General features: G+C 46.1%; 1 protein-coding gene across 11 annotated transcripts in view; it reads right to left on the reverse strand.

Annotated features, from left to right (window-relative positions):
* Positions 1-18,006, reverse strand: part of mef2cb (myocyte enhancer factor 2cb) — an 83,320-nt gene that overhangs the window by 41,413 nt on the left and 23,901 nt on the right. For all 11 annotated transcript variants that reach the window (XM_064296499.1, XM_064296507.1, XM_064296508.1 and 8 more), the window contains one exon: positions 6,044-6,231. In XM_064296499.1, the coding sequence (XP_064152569.1) occupies positions 6,044-6,097 (54 nt within the window). In that variant the 5' untranslated portion in view covers positions 6,098-6,231. The remainder of the gene's footprint in view (positions 1-6,043; positions 6,232-18,006) is intronic.

The raw sequence follows: 18,006 nt of genomic DNA on the forward strand, positions 1-18,006 counted from the left end.
CCTCGCAGGCTCCTGCGTTAAGTTCATAACAAGTTACACGCGTCGATCTTAGCGAGTGAAAACGTTGACATTAGCCTATGCTAGCCAATGCCTCATAAGACACTTCTGTCCTTCTCCTTTTGTTCCAGATCACCAAGGAGAAATGCAGAAAGGCACAGCGGTGAACTTAAACAGACGTAAAAGACAAAAATGAGGTGATAGCAGCAAAAATAAAAATCGATAGTGTTCTACGGTTAAAAAAAAATAAAATAAAATAAAAAACACTTCTTTTCCCCATTACTTCTGAAAAACGAGGCAAGGACGGAACGCGTTTAAGTGGAAAGGAAAGCTGCCGCGGCTGCCAGACGCAATGTTCCGCGGCTGTTTCTGGATCGGGGCGTGGAGCGGGAGCCGCTGATGAGCCGCTCGAAGAGGTAACGATCGCGAAGGAGGTGGGAAAGGAGGAAGAGTGATAAGAGCGGTAAGACACCCAACGGGCCTCATTATTTTCCTGCTGTTAATTTAACTTGAACTGTTTCTTCACTCTCGTGCTGTTGATTGGAGACGCTTGCTGTCACAGTGTGGCGTGAAATGCCCCGCCCGCTCACTCTGTCTCTCTCTCTCTTTCTTTCTCTCTCTCTCTCTCTCTCTCTCTCTTTCTCCCTCTGCCTCTCTTCTTCTCCCTCTCCCCCACGAGCCCACCGAAAGTAAAAATGCAGTTTCTCGACAAGCCCCAGCAAGAAGTTGTGTGGAGCCCACTTCTTTTTCCTGTAAACCCCCCCCCCTCCCCCCCCCAAAAAAAATGAGAAGAAAATTTGCCCTGCCCTGCCCTGCCCTGCCTCCCTCCACCCTGTCACACCAGCAGACGTGTTGCGGCACTGTGTCGCAGGTCTGCTGCCAGACCCGGTTACCCACCCTCCAAGATGGCCGTCTCGCCTTGCAGTGTGACAAGGGACTGAGCCACAGAGGCCTGAGCTGTGAAATTCTCTGCTCTCACATTAAGTGAGTATGTATGTGAGAGCGTTCGTGTGAGTATGTGTGTGTGCGTGCGAGTGTATATGTGAGTGTGTGTGTGTGCCTGTGTATGTGTGCATGAGTATGTGTGTGTGTGTGTGTGTGTGTGCGTGCCTGCATGTGTATGTGTGTATGTGTGTGTTGTGTGCAGTGCGTAGGTGGGATATGTGGGGTGTATGTGTATGTGTATGCGTGTGTATGTGTGCGTGTGAGTGTATATGTGAGTGTGTGTGTGCGTGTGCGTGTGTGCGTGCCTGCATGTGTATGTGTGTATGTGTGTGTGTGTGTGCGTGCGAGTGTATATGTGAGTGTGTGTGTGCGTGTGCGTGCCTGCATGTGTATGTGTATGCGTGTATGTGTGTGTGTGTGTGTGTGAGCTCCCCGGCTGTGGCTAATGCGTTTATAGCACAGGGGGCCTTTCATGTGATGTCCCTGGGAAAGTGTTTGAGTGGCTCTGAGGAAGCGCTCTGGAGAGCGCACACTGATGCTGTGTGTGTGTTCTGGGCAGCCGTTCAACACCAGGGAGGCCCAGCTAGGCCCGGGATCGCCCAGCACCAGGGAGGCCAGCCACGGCCACCCCGGGGCCCGCGGAGGCGTCGCAGAGGCAGGCAGAAGGACCGGATAAACGGGCCCGGCCCGGTCTGTGGAAGCCCCATCGCATCAGGGCCAAGCCTCGTGCGGGCAGAACTGGGGGGTCTCAGCATCGGGAGGGCGGGGGGGGTGGAGCCACAGTTGATAAAAGCTCCTTTCTGATACGAGGGCTTTATCGACAACCTTTCTCCCGGGGTCGCGCAGTTCCGCGCCGCCGACTGCCGGAACCTTCCCCCGCCCCTTCCCGCCAACTGTTTTTTTTTACCAAAGCGGGTGCGGGCTTGTGTTCGCGTTGAGGGCTAACGCTTGCGCTAATCACGACAGAACCCCCCCCCCCCCCGTTCTCTGAAAATGGGGATAAAGAAAGGCCTGGAACGAGCGCGAGGCAGGCGGCAATAAAGCCACGCCCTGCGGAAGCGGCGGTACCGCCGCTTCGGAGATCCTCGTTAAAGAAACCCCACCGGTACCGCCACCCCCGGGGGGCCCAGCCGGAGGACGCCCTGAACCCCCTTCCGACGCCGCGGATTCGGGGGGGGGGGGAAACGACGAAGCCCTTTTCTAAAACATCGCTCTGAAGCGCGTCGAACTTCTGACGCCTTCCCAGGTGCACGACGGGGAAACGCACGGCACGCGGACGCATCCGTCGTCGGCGCGCGCCACGCCGGCGCGGATATGACACCATCGGAAAACAAAAAAGAGCAGAGATGTCAGATGTCTGACACATGCGAACGTTTCGGCGCCAGTCAGCCATGCGTGCGTTTCGTCTGTTTGCTGCACCACACTCGGAAGGCTCGTTTTTTTTTGTTTTTCACAATTCCACCAAGTGTTCTATTTTAATTTTTTTTTTAAACACTGAAACAGATTTGAAAAATCTACTTTCGAGCCGTTTTGGATACTTTATTGGCTTTCGGCGAATGACTGTCACTCCTGACATCTCAAAAATGACAGGGTGTGAACTTGTGAATATGTTTTATATTTTATATTTTAATTATTCAATTATCTTATTAGGTTTAACGATGTTGATTTTAGCAGGAGCTTTTCCTGACTACAAAACATAACTCGAGTACGAACAGACTGAAGAAAAATATTAGTGAAGTGCTACTGAGGCTGAAAGTCAGGCTCAGGATTTTAATAAACACGAAGTGACACCTTAAAAGTCAAGAGGTGATTGTTCTGGTGAGGAAAGCGTTCTTAAAAGAGGAAGTGAAATTATTAAAAACCTGACTATTTCAAGAAAATAAAAATAGAAAACGACCTTGCACCTCTATGAGGCCAAGGTATTCTCTCCAGGTCCATATCTAACTTATAACAGCAATGTGTGCAATTAGGCTAGCAGGTAGGTTAGCGGTATTTCCCCCTTTAAAGGGCATCTAAGGTGCTTCTCTGGAAAAAAAGAGTAAATAAATGTTTGTCTGTCAGTACTTGATGTGACGTGACATTAAAATGAGAACATTTAGCCAAATTGTTTTGGATTTTTTATAGTGAACTTCTAGAGTGAACAAACATTTTAGCATTGACTACTATGCCAATATTTGTATATGATCAATGTGTGTACGTGTGTACGTGTGTGTGTGTGTGTGTGTGAGCGTTCGTGTCCGTGCATTTATAGATCTAAAACACGTACGCAAATTCACCGACATGAAGTAAGCATATTTACAAGTTGCTAAATAATATAATATGATATATATAATAATAATATATTTCGTGAGGAACGCCAGTGACAACCTTTAACCAGACAGACGCGCCTGACAGGAGAGACAGACGGCGCGGAGAGGACGGGAACCCGGCGGCGCTTCCTTCTGACAGAGGAGCGCGCGCGCAGGCGGAGCGGCGGGACGAAGCGCTAAGCGCTTTTCTCTCTCCCCGGGTCCGCGCGGGGTCGACGCTCACCCGGCGCTACGCCGCGGGCTCCCCCAGCCGCGGCGGTGAGCGAAGGGGGCTGGCGCTCCCGCATCGATTTCCATCGGGTCTCCTTCCTGTTCCGATCTTTAATCTCCCGGAGCGGGGGGTGGAGACGTCGCTGTGGTATAACCACAAATGGGGTTGATAACATTTGACAGGATCTTCTCACTGCAACCCGATAGCACTCACCCCAAAAAAAAAACCAGACGAGCTCCACATTACTTTCTTCTTTCCTGTACGCATTTACTTAACTTTAACCTAGATTTACTCTGACTACGTGAAAAAAAAGAAGAATTTATAGCGCCAGGTAATTCCCATCTACCTTGATGCGATGCCTATGATTATTTCCAACATATTTCGCAAGAGATAATCACATTACTGTATGAATAATTCTTCCCGTGCACAAGAGAAAACGTATTCAGAACTGTTTTTAATTACTTTCAAATATAAATAGTATCTAGGTGGAAAAAGGTTTCTCTATTAAAGCAAGTCTGCCAAACAGGATAAATTGGCTCAAGGGCTTCCCTATGCTGTGGCACTTTCTGAGTACAGGCGAGCGATTCAGTCCGTATTCAGCTTATATTCTGTAAACCGATTAAAAATAAACACGTCGGTTTAGACCTGATTGACTTACGGCTTTCTGGTCTGGCGCTCCAGTAGTATGCAACTGGCTGGCAACCTAACAAACAGCAGGCTGCTCATAACTTTTGTCATATTCTCTTTAAAATTTTATTGTTCTGTATTAATTTAGCACTTTGTACAGCGATATGGTCTACGGTCTCTGTCCTATGTCTGAATGTTTCTAATTCTTACTATTTTGTCAAAATTTGAGAGAATCTGTAAAGCTACTGAAGAGTAAATGGGTCACATCAAACATATTTTACGAGGTAAAGATTTTGGCAGACATTATTAGTATCATCCAAAGTGAGCTACAAGGTTAACATGGTAAAATACGCTAAATGGAATATATATATATATATATATATATATATATATATATATATATATATATAGACACACGAGACCACACCTTCTTTCAGACAGTGACCGCCAGTGATACCCATATACCCATCCTGCCTGTGCACAGGACTAATTGTTCTACCCAACATGTCCTGTGGTGCCTGACACACCCCAATCCCCCGGAACAATCTAGAACGATCTTTCCTCATCTCCCTGCCGGCCACAGAAGCCTCGATACGGCGCGCTCCAGACGCCCTCGCATTTACAGTAAAAGCGCTTCGGTTTCTACGGTCTGGCCACCGGTTCGGTTTCCTGGACTCCGAGCCGTTAATCCGTCCCCCTTGCAACGTGCGTTTCTCCCCCCGCCCCCCCCCCCCTCTTCCCGTCTCATTTTCGTGCTCGCAGCTTTTGCGTCTCCTCGCTAGAAATGAACCGTAAGCAAAGGCTGCAAGGATTCGGGGCCTGTTTGGGGCCTCCCTATTTGTGGCCTCCCTATTTGGGGCCTCCCTATTTGGGGCCTCCCTGTTCAAGACATAAGAATGGCTGAACCGGGTTCAAGCAGTAGAAAAGAACTGCTGCGGCTACCGCGGGTCGCAGAGAGACCGAGCTCTGCGGCTAAACGTGCTGTTTGTTAACCTTTTAAGATAGGCGTCATCTGCAGCCACCTATGTTTTTTTTTTTTTTTTGCACAGAGGGCTAGGCTAAGAAGTGTTGCTGTTGCTTCATCAGTCACTTTCCTTTAAAGAAGACCTGCTAAATAAGCGGTGGCTTATTGCTTATTACGAGCCACTTTATTCCTTTTCCATCGACGAGACTGAAGATTGGTTCCGAACGCTGTTTCCGACCGCAGCTTTCACAGAACGCTACCGGGCGGCGGCGTCCGCGCGTGCATCCACCTCGAACGACGGGGACGCAGGAGAACTGCGGTCTCAGCCGACGCAAGAGAGCCGATTGATTTCGCGTTTTCATGACTCCGAGTCTGGCTTGCGAGCGTGTCTCCTCCGCTGTCGCCGATTTTCAAATCGCCGGATTTTTCCACCACAGGTCCAGCGTCACCTTTCTTTCTGGTTTCCCGCTCGGGGTATTTTCGACGTTCACACCTCGGCTGGGACAGACGTAGTAACCGCGTATCCGTGCGTGTTTATGAAAAACAACCTTTATAAAAAAAAAAACGAGTGATACCAGCAAGTCAGACTATTGTCTGCGGTTGGCATGGCTTTTCTCCCCTCTCCAAAGGTGTAAAATGATGTCAAGCGGTTGACAAGCAAAAAAGATTCACACCTAAGAGCTGGTGCTCTCTCAGAAGCATGGGCAGCTGTATTTTTGTACAGGGCAAACGCAGCCCCTAAAATAGCGAAAAACCAGAGACCCGAAATACCCCCGTCCCCAGATACACTCCTGGGGACTGAAGGTTGTGAACACCAGTCTGTTTGGCTGTATTTTTCCACTAACCCACACTGAGGAGGTAGACCCCGGTTTCGTTTGGGAGATTGCACCCGCCAATCCCAAACCCCCCCACCCCCCATCCGTCCCCCCACACACACACACACACACTGGGGTACCTGTAAGAGCATCCCCCCCCAGCCTGCCTGCCTACCTGTCTGTTGCGTTCGTCCATTATCCGCGTGATCTGAATCTTTTTTCTCCCCATCGTCCCCGTCTTCTCTTCGGTCCTCTCCCCAAACTTCTTTGTGCTTCCTTTCTTCTTTCCGAGTATCCTCCAATCAGTTTTCCTGTCCTTCTACACACGTGCTCCTCTCAATTCACAGATTCCAGCATCCACTCCTAATAGCATGAGAAAGACAGTGTGAGAGAGAGAGAGAGAGAGAGAGAAAGGTGGTGAGAGAGAGAAAAATAAAATAAGTCAGCTCTAAATTCTGAGAATAAATAAATAAATAAATAAATAAATAAATAAATCCGAGCAGCCACAAGAGACAGCAAACAAAGAGAAAAAATGTCAACTTTTTGTGTGAAAGTGCAGTGGAATTTTTTTTTTCTTCTTGTCAATAGCATGCAAATCTGTTGTTGTATCTTATTGTAGACTATAAGGAGAGACAGGACTGTCATGAGCTCCCCTAGTTTACAGTGAATTTGACAGTGTTCGGAGGCACAGGCAACTTAAACACTCTAATCACCTCCTTACTCTTACATCCCCCGAAGTCTGAACGATGAGAAAATGCCCCTGGACCATTGGAAGAGAATAAAAACTCAACGACACTCCTGTCTTCAAATCTACACTTCATTTAGCATTTCCCTGTTGAACACACAAAGAATATATAGTGGATTCACTAGTAAGAACCCATCCTGAAGATGAACTAAATGGGAGGAATTAAGAGACAAAACTTGCATGTGGTATTCTCCCTGTCATTTTTTTACTACCACGACATATCACAGCATAGTCAAACAGTTGAGATATTTTGGAGCAGTTCGGTTCGGGTCTAGATCGGGCAGTGATCGAGGACTGGATCTCAACTAAACTGAAGTGGCTGCTTCACGTCTTCTCAGTAGCTTCTGACTGAATCACCAGCGCGCGTGAAAGACCGGCGCGAATCGTAGTTTCGGCGCACTCCTTCCTGAACCTGCGCATTTTAAGTAGGGCAGCCGATGCGTCTCGGAGAAAACAAGAGCTGTTGTTAGGTTTGTGTGACAGCAGAGGTGATAACGTCCCCCCGTTATGCAAATGAGCGCTCCGTTATTTAAGATCTGTTTCATGCTCGAGAGCTGTCGAAGCCTTCGCCTGAAGATGCGTCGCCCTTTCTTCTTTAAGAAAAACAACACGCGCCAGAAACGTTGATGTGCAGATGATGCTGCACCGCGCAACAAGAAACGTTTGCTCTTTTACTTTCTCATCATCAGCTATCGACTTGCACGGAGTGATGTACACGTGCAAGCAAAGCACAGAATCATTGTGGCGCACCAGTCAATAGCTGCCTTCAGAAAAGTATGCATTTTCCCCGCCACGGTATAAACTATTTACACTGTGAGGCCATGGGAACTTTTGCGTGGTCTGAGTGGATGACGTGCATGTTTCTTTAAAAAAAATTGTAATTTATTCATGAATTTCATATTTTTCGACGACATAACTGAAAAAAACGAAGACTGTAAGAGGGATGTTTTTTTTCACCCAATGGGTGTTGACCACGCTGTTGAAATGAGTGCGTACCCTAGGGAGCGCATAAGACAGCACAGAGATAAGTCAAAATGCAAATGAAGATGTCATAGCAGCGCGGCAAACGAGAGGGGGTTGGTTTTGTTTTTAATAATACTGCTAGTTATCACAAAACATCTGAAGCAAATCAAAAAACCTGTATTAAATTAACAGTTTTGGGATTCGACTGCTGTGTATTCAAATGAACATATGTGTACGAGTAGTAATTTCATCATAGGGTGATATGTTATAGCATGCAATTAATTCACTGTAAAAAATGCACAGCCTCCTGGACCCAACTGCGCTTTTTTAACGAATCTGATAGTCTAATATAATATTCCAAATACATATTTATGCTATGCTTTGTTTGCAAAGCGACTGGCATAAACATGAAGTTATTCCATTATAGTTTGGGCTAATGTAGAGCGGATTAAGCACCCGATTTACAGTATAATTTCTAATGAGAACTGGCAGTCCCCTGGACTGAAGCCACTACTACCACGCAAAGACTCCGATTAATGCAGCCTACGTCAACTGACAAAATCATATTAACCGCCACGACTGGGTTTGGGCCTCTATGTATTAGCAATAATATATTCAGTGAGAGGCGTGTGGGCTACCTCCGGTGGAGAGATAGCGGTGTGCAGCTACCGCTAGGGCCAACACCCCCCCCCACCAAATCAAAGTCACTTCAGGCTTACGGCTGCTCCCTATGTCAACAAACTCCTACAAAACCTTACATAATAGTAATCCGATGTCCTGAACATTTAATCCCGGATTTGGCTCCTGCCCCGTAATACCGAGGTGAAGTGCTACTTAACCGGACGCCTATGATCTTTCCCCCACAGAGACACGAGATTCCCTTCCAAACTCCTTCCAGCCCTCCAAGCACAGCTCTGTGGACGTGGGTCCGGTTTGAAGGCAGGACGCTCACCAGAGCACTGATGATTTAAATTATATTTACGAGCATGATGCCACATTTAAGGCGACAAAAGAACTTATATATTTGCATAACAGAGAAAATAGAGTCCGAAAAATGTTAAAAGGTTGCTTGTTTATTTTATTTTTATTTTCCATTCTTATTCCCTCACACAAGTGATATCAACACTTACCCCATACGAGAGCAAGTGGGAAAGCTGAAATCTCAGCACATGCCAGAGTCTAACAAGCTTTCTCAAAAGCATTAAGCCAATTCACTAATCCACAGCCAAATTACACAGGGGAAAGAGAGAAGGGGGGATAGAGAGAGAGAGAGAGAGAAAGAGAGAGAGGAGGAGGGAAAACATAGAATAAGGGAAGAAGAGACATGTTCTTTCTCTCTAAAGTGAGCCTGATGTCACTTCCCTATCAAGGCACACTCCAGCAGTGAACTGGAGGTTTTCTCGAGAACACTAAGAGGTGGTGGGGGGGGTCTTGTACACACTTCCTTCATGAACTAGGTGGAAGGGGGAGCAGGCAGAGAGAGGAGTTTTAACTGGAGTCAGGCAGACTCCAGGGCTCTCTTGGTGAGCTGTGTGTGTGTATGTGTGTGCGTGTGTGTGTGTGCATGTGTTGGGGTGTGCCTATGGTGGTGTGTGTGTGTGTGGAGGGGGGCGGGGGGGCACCACGTCACTCCCATCTGTTAATCAGTCCCTTTATATTTCCCGCAGACCGGTGGAAAAAAAGAGTGGTGAATGTGAACACACTCGGTCTTCCCGGGCAGCCCAGGTCTGTGCTCGGAAACACAGCGGCTCATTAGAACGCGAACACAATGAGAGCTTGATTTGGTGTCATCATCTTCCACCAGACTCATTTCTCTCTGTTTGTTCAATGAGAAATTCATTAAGAAATGATTGAAATTTATATTAAATTCATTGGGAGGAAATGTGTGTGTGTGCGCATATGTGTGAGTGTGTGTGTGTGAGAGGGAGTGTGTGTGAATATATACACACACAAACTTTCCCCCAATGAATTTAATATATTTTTTCAATCTTCAAGTGTTTATTAAAGTTCCTTCCCTTTTAGGGTTGTAATATAACACTGAAATGCTTTGAGCTGTACTACGAAACTCCCCCTAACAACCCCCCCTACCCCCCCCCCCCTCCCCCACACACACACACCAAACTTTGGGTCCCCGTTTCAATTCTTCTTTTTTAAACTGAGCTCACATCAGGACGAACAGAGATAGAGACTAAGGTCTATTTTCATTTTCAACATATCAACAAACCAGAACATTAAATGGATTAAATGAGAGAAACTAGTTCCCCATCCCAATACAGTTGTGACCCAAGTCCTGTGTTCTTGGATATTAGGATCCTATTTCCTGTGGGTCTTTTTCTCTTTCACTGTAAAACGCTGCATAGAGCAACCTTAATGCATCAGAATATGATTTATTACCGTAGGATGTGTAATTTTTTATTTTTTTATTTTTTGTTGCAAGTCCCTTACTGGCCGATTACTGCAGTCCTTATTCTCTCAACACATCTGCAACACATTTAGTAATAATGTATGATTCAGAAAAGCAGTACCCTCTATCCTCATAGGATATGTGGTTATAAGGATTTGAAATAACATATTACAGAGCCGTAAGTAAACCTTTTAGGGGGTGCATGATACATTACATAAACCCACACGCTTTTAAAATAAACTCCCATTTCCTTGAAGGAAAAAAAAAACATCTTTGATATAGTTTCTGATCAATCTAAGCACGGCACAATGTCGATGCTAACCATAGCTTCGTATCTGCATCTGGCTAGAACGATTTAAAATAAAATTTTAAATTCATATTCCCTTATTTGATTGTGGATATAGTTTTTAGAATATCCTTTGAAGCTCACAGCTAGCTGCCTATCTCTGGCAATGTAGGGGTGTGAATACAAGGCCACAACAAAGTGAACAGTAGGTGACTCACTTCGTGTCTCATCTCATTACAGTCAGAGTCTTAAGTGTGCCATGCATTAATCCAGCCTGCTTGTACGAGCGCTCGATGGTGGCAAACAGCTATCGCCGAGATGTTCCTGCATTCGGTACACCCGTCCATAACACGGGAGAAGCAATGTAAACCTGAATTATCTTTGCTCTGCGCTGGAATGCGAGCTTTTCAAACAGTTCCCTCGCAAACACTGAGACTGTTTTCAGTGAAGCAACTCCAGCAGAACAAAAGGGGAGCGGTCGTTTGATAGAGTTTGACTTGATGCAGACGCTTCAGGACGTTATACAAGCCAGCAAATCAAAACACATTTCAGCTTCCTTTTTCTGTTCCTGCTAAGAAATTCCAACGCCGCTCCTGTCTGTGTATGCGTGCACATTTTTGAGTGAGTTGATGTGGATGTGTTTGCGCATAAGTGCGTTCATTCTCGGTATGCGTGTATGCCCGTGTACGCCTGTGTGCAAATATGTGTGCGTTTTTTTGTGTTTCTTTTTTTCAGTCCAGAATTGTACACAGAAGTAAATACAGACAGACGCACAAAAAAAGATGTTTCCAGGGCTTCATTTTCCAAATCAAGAAGCATGAACACACAGGAAAATGAAGCTTCTCTGGCAGACTGTAGTCAATTCTCTTTCAGCTGAATAAGATCTCACAGTAATCACCAATTAATGAGACCCTACTTGGGGACTGCACCCCAAAGCATTTGGGGGCGGAATACTGTGGAATGGCCCCATGGAGCCCCACAGCAACCCCCCATCCCCCCCCCCCTCCCCAAAGCTCTCAGAGCCACACAGAATGGCAGGAAACATGCGCCAAGCTTTCACGGAAGGATGTGACATCACAGACCACAGACAATAAAAGGTGCTAAGGTGCATCCTTCCCAAAACTGAGGGCAAAATGAGAACCAAAACTCCGGCACTTCCTCCTCCCGGCAAAGAAATCTGTCCCACTCCGCCGTTTCAGCTGACCATCGTCGAAACCGCCATTTTTCTGGGGCTCGCCCAATGACACCCGGTGACAGAAGACCTCAAGAAAAAACCATTTGGTGAAGTGTGGCCCATATGCCCTCTGTTCCATCACCCCCAGCAACTAGAGTTCCTGCCGACACCACATTCTCATTTTACTCTTAAACCACATTTCTGTCTAATTTCAGAAGCCATCAAACTTGTAGTTAGTAAAAAAAACAAACAAATTCCACATTTATTGTCATAGCCATATTGCGTCGTTGACGCACTGAATCTGGGCCAATGTTTCTACTGTTGTTTGTTCACTGGATACACACAAAAACCTCATCCGACAGGAATGTACACAAGAGTCGGGAATCTGAAGACACCGCTGGAGGCATTTAGCGACAAAAAAACGAAAAAAGAAAAGCTAAAACGATAATTGCACAAAGGCCGGTTTTGATTTTCCCGTGACGTTACAGACCAAACGCACCACCGTCGTGAAAATGTTAGGATGGGCAGATAGTGCCGGGATCTATTGCAGAGCACAAGACATGCTTTATCGGAGTGCGTGTTTTCCGCAGTGAAAAAAATTCCCTGAGTAAAACTAAAGGCTTTATGCTCGAGAGTGTGAAATTACGGAAGAAGTGCATTTCTGCTGGGCTACATTCTGTGAATAGCTCTTTTGAGGTGCTATGCTAGATTAAAGCACTGAGGAGGAGGAGGGGGGGGGGTGTGGGGGGGGGGGGGACGTAGGGTTTTTATTTATGCATTACAAGGCTCTCTTTCAGACGCTAAACTGCCATGCTATCCCCCCCCTCCGCTCCTCTGATAAACTGCAAACTGGTTGAAGGGCTCGGAACAAGAGCTCTGCCTCGCTTATTTTTCACAGTTTTTTTTTTTTTTTTCAGCAGCGATTAAAAGAAGTCAGACGTCTTAGTCATACACACCCCTCTCCTACACTTCCCCACACACCACACTCGGTCCGCAAAAATCACTTTGCTCTGATCTGTTCCTTTCATAAAAAATAATATAATTTGCACTTTTCAATTTGATCATATTTGAAAACGGTATGCCATCATAAATAGCTCATGTAAACAGCTGAATTACAACTTATAAAATATTATCCTTAAAGAATGTACTGTTCTAGAACATATTATTCCCACAATGAATCGTATTTCCATAATTAAATATAAGATGATGTATTGCGATGATTTTAATGATAACTGCAATATTCCACAATATTACATTTAAAATCGCCAGCACTGAGATATATTGGCCCCACGTGTGTTATATATTCAGAGAGGAAAAAGTCATGCTAGCCACTCTGTCAAATCATCCTCCTTTCAACGCACTCTGTGCATCGATGCACTTTATCTGTACATTATCTTGCTGTGCAGAACTCTGCTGCTTTACAGCTGCCGCCCCGGCAGTGTAGAGGAGCACTGGCAACCCTGCGACTGTATCAATCAGAGCCGAAATGGGGACAGGTGAAATCTGTCTTTCCATTTAGCCATGGCAGACCCTCCCAAGGACAAAAGGAGACGAAACCTTATGTCAACCCTTTTTGAAAAGAGGGAAGTGCTCCAGAGACCAGCTGCACAGCTGCAGAAAAGAGGGGGGGGGGGTGGCAGGGAGGGGAGGTGTGTGTGTGAGTGTGTGTGTGTGTGTGGGGGGGGGGAGAAGTCCCGCCCAGTCGGTTTAGCGTTCAACGCTGCAACCTTCCTCTCACCTGGTTTTCTCAGGTCTACAAACTGCAGTATAAAACTCAGGAAAAGAGTCTGCCTGCACAGGCCAAGAATTTTTTTGTAAGATGTTTTCAATTGAGTGCACTTGGTTTGTCCAGGTAAAATTTTTTATTTTCTTTTTTTCCCAGGTGAAGCTTGTGCACAGCTTACGTTTCCTGAACACACCTTAAATAATTTCCAGCACAGAACGAGGCCTCCCTCCAGACCCACGTTAAATGTTTGTGCTGCTTCCTGATTTTGCAGGCTTCGGGAGGCTTGTTTGCAGAGCAGCTGGGACATGCCCTGATGATAAGATACACTGGTGGGGAGGACAGGGTTGCCAGGCTGAAACCAAAGGGGAGGTGGGAGGGGCCAAAAAATAATATGAAGGGCGTCTCCTGTAGCCTGCAGAGTACTGACCACATTTTGAGCGGCGACATCAGCGAGCGAATCGAATCCAGACGCGCGACCTTTCTTCCTGTTCCCCCTGTTCTTCCTGTCTCTCTACGCTGTCCTGTCCAATAAAGCTGAAAAAGTCCTAAAATATATATATATTTTTAAAAGTATGAAAACACACATACCTGAGAAGCTAAAGATGGCTTGAATAAGTATTTCCAAGCAACTGTTTCTACGCTGTTAGCTCTCGACCGCCACTCTTCCCCGTTGCAGACGGCCAGACAGGGACTAGGCCGCACGGCGCGAACACGCGCTTCCGCACACAGAGGGAAAAAAGACGCGCGCGCTTTAACCCGAGAACCGCGGGTCTTTACCCAACGCGCCGGTCTGTGATAGTGTCTCATCTCTCCCCCCGTCCCTCCGAGGTCCTCCTGTCTTTGCGAACGAGTCGAAATGCTTAATTCTGAGGGCGCGCTGGAAAGGGGCGCCAGAGGGAGAAAACACACAACGCCGACGCGAGCGCAGCGTTATGTCATCCGTCAAGGATAACCATGACTTCCGGTGTCCTAGGTGTGTCTTAGGGGGCTGGCGCGTGTGTGTGTGTGTGAGTGTGTGTGTGTGTGTGTGTGTGTAAAAGAGAGAGGTGGCGGGTAATGGAGATGCCATGTGGCCCCCAAACACTAAATGGAATGGTTAGATGATCCGCTGATTACTTCATCTCACATTTCAAGCATTCTAATCAGCCTAATTAAAGCTTTGTTCATTTCTAAATCTCAGATGACAATTTGTTTCACTCTACCCTCCAGCAATCCTGTGAAAAAGAGAATTAAATTTGATCTTCTGACAGCAATTATTAAATGTTCCCCACTGGCCCCAATTAAGCCTAGAGGCTTACAGGACTCTGAGATTCATCTGAATGCCAGATTACTTCCTCTTTCTCTCTGTCATTTTTTTTTTATTCCATTTTAACACAGAACCAAATACAGTAAATTAATCCCGCCTCAACTGTTTATTGGAAATGTAGTTCTACAATGATTGGAAGAGAAACATGTTTCCCTCTGCTTGTGGTTTGCAAAGAAAATACAGGGGACAGACAGAGAAAGAAAAATAAATACAATGCAGACAAAAGAGGAAGCTCTCAGACTTTGTGAAACACAGACAGCAGTCAGATCAGCAGTTTCACAGAAAGTAGAACATGCTTGCTTTGGCCAAAGCTGCAGCATTTCACTGTTACAAGAAACACTAAAGAAAATGTAATTTAAAAAAATATACATGTCTGTCAAAATTGATGACTTCTCAAAGTGTTCTCAGACAGTCGTTACTTACTTCTGGAACATCATAAAACTGCAGTATGCGCAGTTCAAATATGGGTAAGCCAGCTATTGTTTATGCCAGTCATCATGTCAGTTACTTTCCCTGTTAAATGTAAATTTTCCTTTTTCAGACTACCGTAAACAACTTCCTTTCAGTTTTTTAGGCGTTTTTTTTTTCCTTGCAGAGCTATTTCCGCACAGCGCAGCACACCGATTAGTGGTGAAGAGTGGATTGAGTTAGCCTTTTTAACCTCAGGTTCTACTCCAGCCTCCTCGCGGACGCTTCGCGTGAGGGAGAGAGAGGCTGACCTCACGCGGGGGGTATCGAAAAATTGGCCACCGGGGCCAGCGTCGCGAGTGTGAGGAAGCATGGCCCCAAGAGGACCAGAGACCACGAGCACCCACTCGCATGCCACTGCACTGTCCAGTAGCTGCTTGAGAATAAATGTGATCGCAAACAAGCACTACCAGAACTTTATGCCAGTATCTGCTAGCACACGCGTCGCTACTCTATCTGACAGGTCTGATGAACGCGAGTATCTCCATCTAAACTGTTCATAATCTTTTTTTAATACTCCACATCACAGAAAAAACAAACAAACAAGTGAACCACAGCCCACCCCCCATAACACAATGGCACAGAACTCAATTAAAACTGACACTGTGTGACCTTGCGCTGAGCGAACATCTCCGGGAGGAGAGCCGTTTCGCAGAGAGCCGGAGAGGGCTGTGCACTTCAGCAAGGATGTCCTTCACAAGTTCGACCTTCGGAGGGTTACATTCCCCACGCGCTCCATTAGGAAATGGAGTAACCCAGATCATGTAGAGAGGAAAGTGAGAGAAATAAAATAAGTCTGATTCTAACAGGCCCAGACCGAAGAAAAGAAAGAAAAAAAAAAACCCACAAAAACGAGTAGGCGAGTCCGAGCCTGTTCGTCGCTATGTCACTGCGACACCCAGAGCGACTCCATTTTTAATACAGCCACAAAGAGCGAAAGCCAATCACTGCTTATGTGTTATATTATGTTTTGTTTTTTTTTGTTTTTGGCTGGACCGCAACAGCGGGGCCAGCCCTACAAACGCGAATGTCTGTGAGTGACTGATTGACTGACTGACTGACTGAGTGATGAAGTTACACCATTGGTCGGCCGAGTTATGATGTTACGCCATCGGTCGGCCGGATCACGTGCGTTAGGTCCAGTCATATACTAGGTTTTAACCTGGTCTTGTTTTACTGCTTTTTAACCCCTTCGTGCAGATACCAAATCTGGCCAATCCGCACCCATTTAGGGGGTGTTCTATTTAAAGCTTTATAGCTCCAGATGGGAGCATCACAGAGACTTGGCTTAAATGAAGCAAGACATGAATACTTAGATTATTTTATATTCATAATTTATGGGGAAAGTGTCACAAATGCAAATATCTTTGTGAAAATGCAAAAATGCAGTTGTTCTCCTTTAGGCTGAAATTAAATACTGAAAGATCACACAAAAGAGATAACACTACACATACTCTTTGACCACAAGTGTGCAAATCTGAGGATGATACGTGGAACTACTACTGTTTTGACTCAAACTCACTTTTGCATTATACTAATGCAATTATAGTATAATACTAATACCCCACATAATGTACAATACACTGTTGGAAAGCTTATATTGTCCTCTACTGTATAAATGAGTTATCAATCAAACCATAACAAATTTAAAAGAGTTACAATGGTGTAAAATGCAAGTGGGTTTTTACGCATGGCCGATGTAAATGCCCACCCATGCTTTCTATATACATGTTTATTTCTCAAAAGGATTGTTCAAGACAATAAATGGCCACTGAATGCTGAAAGGGACATGTGTAAAACTAATGGTAAGATTGTATATTTATTCCATATTTAGTTTCAGATATTGATAGTAGAATGACATGGTATAATTACACAAAACATCATTGTTTATCTTACTATTCAGGCTATTGTTGGCTATTTAGGCTTAGTTGTTGTATATGGTCTACTCATAAAGCTACACCACAGAGTTTGTTGTTTCCGTTCATAGTTTGGTCGCAGGAGCACTGAGTCAAGCAATATGAGAATGGCGGTATCCTGGCCACTAGGGGGCTTGCACAAAGAGGTTAAATTGCAATTGATCCTGTTTGTGTGTGCAGGTCCAGTTCTGTCTAAATATATCCCTACTCTTAGCATGTGCATTTACAGGAAAGAAAGATTATTTCAGGCCTCTTTGTTAATGTGTGTGTGTGTGTGTGTGTGCAGCAGTTTGTGCATGTGTGTGTGTGTGTGTGCATGTGTGCATATGTGCGTGAGTTTCCGTGCGTGTGTGTGCATAAGTTTGTGCGTATGTGTGTGTGTGCATGCGCGTGTGTGTGTGTGTGTGTGTGTGTGTGTGTTGGGGACTGACCAAGGCTACGATATATTGCCCAGTGTGTAAGAAGACTGGAAAACGCTGCCCTACCATGGTCTCCTGCACGCTGCTATTACTCAGCAGCCCAGCGAGGCTGCCGCGTTTGTAGTGGTTTGAAGATCCAGCAGGGGCTGGCAAAGCCACACACTCCACTCCGACACCATCACAATCCGACCTCATCAGAGTAAAGGCTCATAATTTGCCACAGAAAGCCGCCAATTAACATATGTTAAAAGTGTGCGAGTGTGGGGTGGGGGGGGGGGGGAGGGGGAGGGGGTGGTGAGGGGGGCAACTCTCCAAAACAGATAGCATATGATTAAAGAACGCGCGCAGCTGTGGAAAATCAAAACGGCAGGGTTTTCAAGGAAACCTCAACCAAGGCTAGAAGATGGTCGCTCCGATAAAGCTCGCCCGCCCGCTCCCTCTCTGCTTAACCCTTCGGTAAAGAGAGAGGAACGGGGGCGGGGGGGGGGGGGGATAAGAACTGGCAAACGAGCCGCTTTGCATTGCAAGAGGCATGAAGTCTGGGCAGAGCCATTTCTTATTGTTCCAAATGACTTTGTGCGCGGTCCACAGCATCGCGACGAGCTCACCCATCGTGCCAGAAAGCTAACGCCGGGTCAGCCAGGCCCTATTTTTAAACCGTGGTCGCATGCCACCGCGCCTGACGCGGTCTCGAGAGAGTCTGTCGACGTGGTTTATCGTACGCGGACGTT

Source organism: Anguilla rostrata, chromosome 10 (assembly GCF_018555375.3).
Source record: "Anguilla rostrata isolate EN2019 chromosome 10, ASM1855537v3, whole genome shotgun sequence".
NCBI lineage: Eukaryota > Metazoa > Chordata > Actinopteri > Anguilliformes > Anguillidae > Anguilla > Anguilla rostrata.